General features: G+C 43.7%; 1 protein-coding gene across 1 annotated transcript; it reads right to left on the bottom strand.

Annotated features, from left to right (window-relative positions):
• Positions 1-1,402: 1,402 nt before the first annotated feature.
• On the bottom strand, positions 1,403-2,859 carry BDV38DRAFT_289955 (phosphoesterase family-domain-containing protein; the record flags this gene model as incomplete). The annotated part of the gene is made up of 3 exons (XM_032061376.1): positions 1,403-2,480; positions 2,567-2,598; positions 2,647-2,859. The coding sequence occupies 3 exons, from the start codon at positions 2,857-2,859 to the stop codon at positions 1,403-1,405; spliced, it is 1,323 nt and encodes a 440-aa protein (XP_031916990.1).
• Positions 2,860-3,704: the final 845 nt, after the last annotated feature.

Below are 3,704 nucleotides of genomic sequence, written 5' to 3' on the forward strand. Positions count from 1 at the left end.
CTGCTTCTCCAGCCGCCTAGTAGTATACAGCGTTTTAGGTGCTGTCTTAGTTAATCAACTGCCTGGTTTGTAGGGGTCTTTAATTGGATATCCAATTTTCTAAGCACCCTATCAGGATCAAATGGAACAAGGATCTTTAGGAAATTAAGCTTATCAAACATACGGAGTAGTTAAACCCTAGGCGCATTATCTTCTGTGCTAAGGTGCCATATGCACCTGAGAACACTATATAACTAAAGGCTGACGTTTATTCGAAGAATACACAGGCATAAAGATCGGAATAATATTATCCTCACTGCATAATCAAATTGACGCGTGAGCTGGCTGCCATGGCCATCAAGAACTAGAAGATGTTATTTGCCAGTTATACGGCTAGCAGTAGCAGGTATAAAGAGACTTTTACCCCAGCGAAGGCTTATCTCGTTAGTAGTCCATTCTTTAGGACTAACTTCAATCCTGCTATTAGATGGGAGCTCTAGATCCTGATGCCAACTCTCTGTATGGACGGTCCTTTTAAAGATAATACATGGAGAAAGCGCCCAACGAGTAGAGCTAATACTCTCAATCGAAGTATTCCACTCCCAATTGCCTGGCTGTACAAGAGACATTTTTCCATAGTAATCGGCTCTATAAACTACTCGAGCAGCAGCTGCCATTAATATTAGTATCTTACTTCACCATGATGTTGTCAGTTCTGACACCACTATAAGTAAATACTTACTCTTAACCCAGAGTAGAATCATTATATTCCAAGAAGGAACGTAGAGACTTGATATGTATTCTGATCTACCATAGTAGCGGGTAGAAAATTTTAAATCGCTAAACTCCATCGCTGTCATGATATCTTCAAACAATGGATATTTATCAATGCAAAGTTCTTTGTCCTCTTCCCCACCGACACCCAACACAATGCCATTATGTTATCGAAGATTCCTTAGTTAGCGGAAGATTTCTTCCAGCTGGCTTTGTATTGATAACCGTGTTCAACAGTCAAAACTCAGTCTTGGTAAATAGAAAATACAACTATTTTGGTTATAACAGCTACAGCAGTCATTACACAGCTACGAATAACTTGAACTAAGATGAAGTCTTTTGGTATACAGAATTGATTACTCTAAAATTCCTTTATCCGATTGCACTTAGATTGCACTTAGTAGCCTCGCGGCTCTTTACTTGTATATGAATGAGCTAAATTGAACTTTTCTAAAGAAACCTTGTTCTATCATCAACTACAACAACAACAACAACAACAACAACAACAACAACACGTATTTCTGGGGAAATCCTCATATTCAACACATCAGGGAGGGATGGAGTTTCAAAATCCGCATTAGTCAGTTTCACTAAATATTTTCCATTCGTGGTTTGAACCCTTGATCAAAAAATAAACGAGTTTATCAACTTAAACAAGACAGAAAAGAAAGCCTCCTAAAGTCAATGTGATAATCACAGAACTGGGGGCTGTGACAGCCATCCCTGCGCTCACGGCGGTCACGCCGGCCCCCGTTGTGGTGTTGGAAGTGCGAACAGCAGTGGCATTCATGTTGTAGTTGCTTTTGGCATCCATGGGGTACGGACTGGTGTAGTTATATGTCGGGGGAAGGCTACCATAAAAACTTTTGACGGAACCAAGAACACCATGGCCGGCTGAGCATTGAGCATCCGTGATAGGAATTGGCCACACGGGTGAATATTTTCCGATCCAGCCGATGGCTGCAGGACCAGGGTATGTCTGATTTAGAAGCAAATGGGTGGTATCAACTTCATAGTTGACGTAGCCAGTCTTGTTGGACACAATCTCGAAGATTTTGGCCCCGCAGTCCCAGCGGCCTAAGGATGGAAGACCCCAGTTGGCAGAAACAGTAGCAATGCTTGAGTAGTGGGTATAGAACGTATCGTCCTTGGTTCCTCTCAGATGATCTGGAATTGCGCCACCAACAAGCACACTGAAGACCCTGTTGTTTTCGAGATACGCATCTTCATCAAACGTCAACAGCACCAGCGTGTTGTTCATGAAGTATGGGTTTTTTAAGAGATCAGATATCCAGCCACGCTCCCATTTCGCGCCAAAGGTAATGTTGGTGTCATGCGCATCGTTGGTAACATTAGGCGTGATGAAAGCCCACTGCGGCAGCGTCTTATTAGCTAAATCATCCTGAAAGTCTGTGAAGCTTTTGATCTGGCGCGCGCGTGTTTCGTTATTGGTGACTGAGCGAAAGTTTATGAGGGGGTTGTGCCTGCGAGCATAATCGTCACGCAAGGTGGCCTGATTGGAGTAGTTGAATCCTTGGAAACCGGCGTAGGGCAAGTGTTCCTGGTACTCTCCCCATGAGATATCTTTGGTGTCAAGAAGATCAACAATTGTGGAAATGTTGGCAGGCATGTCGATCAAGCTGTCGTGGTCCATTCCCCACGTGTCGCCACCGACCGATGCGCAATAATTAGGTTGCGAAGGGTGAGTGACGCCAAAGTAGTTGGTGCTGGATCGATCGAAAATTAGCGAGCTATTTCAAGGGGACATCGAAATGACTCTTACAGAAGAATTCCTTGAGATGCTAGCCACTACATGTTTTCATCGGCTGCCGCGTCCTCGTAGTTCTAAGGATATCTTAGAAGTCTTCTGGTAAGGTCGAAGGGGTGACATACTGTGTTCTCCATCCATAGCTGATAAAAGCGATCAAAGGCAAGACCTCGAACATTAGAAACCGGGGACTCCGGCAGGGTTGTTGCAGCTGTAGCTTCGATTTCCGAAAGCGAGGGCCCCGAAGGGATGGTAACGTTAGGGTAGGGAGGCAAAGCAAGCACCAGCGCGGGTGCGAGTAGAGTGAGCCCTAGCGTATGTGTGAGTAGAACTTTCATCTTGAAAGTCTACCGCTTTGAACGTTACAATTGCTTCAAAAGAAATTGAATATCAAGAAAACGAGTCGTCCCCGGAGAGTGTATCAGTTCAGGGCTCATATTGGGACTTTATATAGTTTGTGGAAATAATATCGCTGCTCAAATCACGACAAGTTACTCCAAGTCCTATACTACTAATGCAAACAAAGGTTTAATTTTTCCGACTCTAATATCTCCAGGCAACGGACGTCAAAAGAATGAATGCCACGATGTATGCATACGGGATATGACTGGACGCAGCATCCTGCTCGCTTCGAAGCGCCGCTCAGCTAAACGAACCGCAAAGGCTTGGCTGTGCGAGCTTTGGCACATTTATGAAGGTTGCTTGTCAGGGCTTGATTGCACTAGTACTGACATGGTAGAAACTGGCGGCGACGTTGCCGAACCCTGAAATCTCCCAAAGTAGCAAGCGTCCTATTCTTCACTAGTACCGAAACTTCTGGAGCCTCGAAAGAGGCACGTGCCAGAATCAGCCTCAGGCCCTCGGCTACATAAGCTCTCATAAAAATGCTTATGCATCTATGTAGGTCCATATTCAGCTTTTCCTCGCAGAGGGTCATTCATTATGCACTTTCAGCATTCTAGTGCCTCGCTAACATAAGTCTTAGTAAGAATTGCAGTATTAACGTAACTTGTAAACGACCCGCCACTGCAAACGAGCCGCCATCTTCTGTTTTCCGTAGTAAACAGCCTATTTTTGAATAACAATATCTTAACCAATTCAGTTTATATCTACTTAAAAATTAATATATAACTTATTCTATAGTAGACTAATAATTATATATAGTTGAAATCGTTTTATACTC

The sequence above is a fragment of the Aspergillus pseudotamarii genome (genome assembly GCF_009193445.1).
Source record: "Aspergillus pseudotamarii strain CBS 117625 unplaced genomic scaffold BDV38scaffold_10, whole genome shotgun sequence".
NCBI lineage: Eukaryota > Fungi > Ascomycota > Eurotiomycetes > Eurotiales > Aspergillaceae > Aspergillus > Aspergillus pseudotamarii.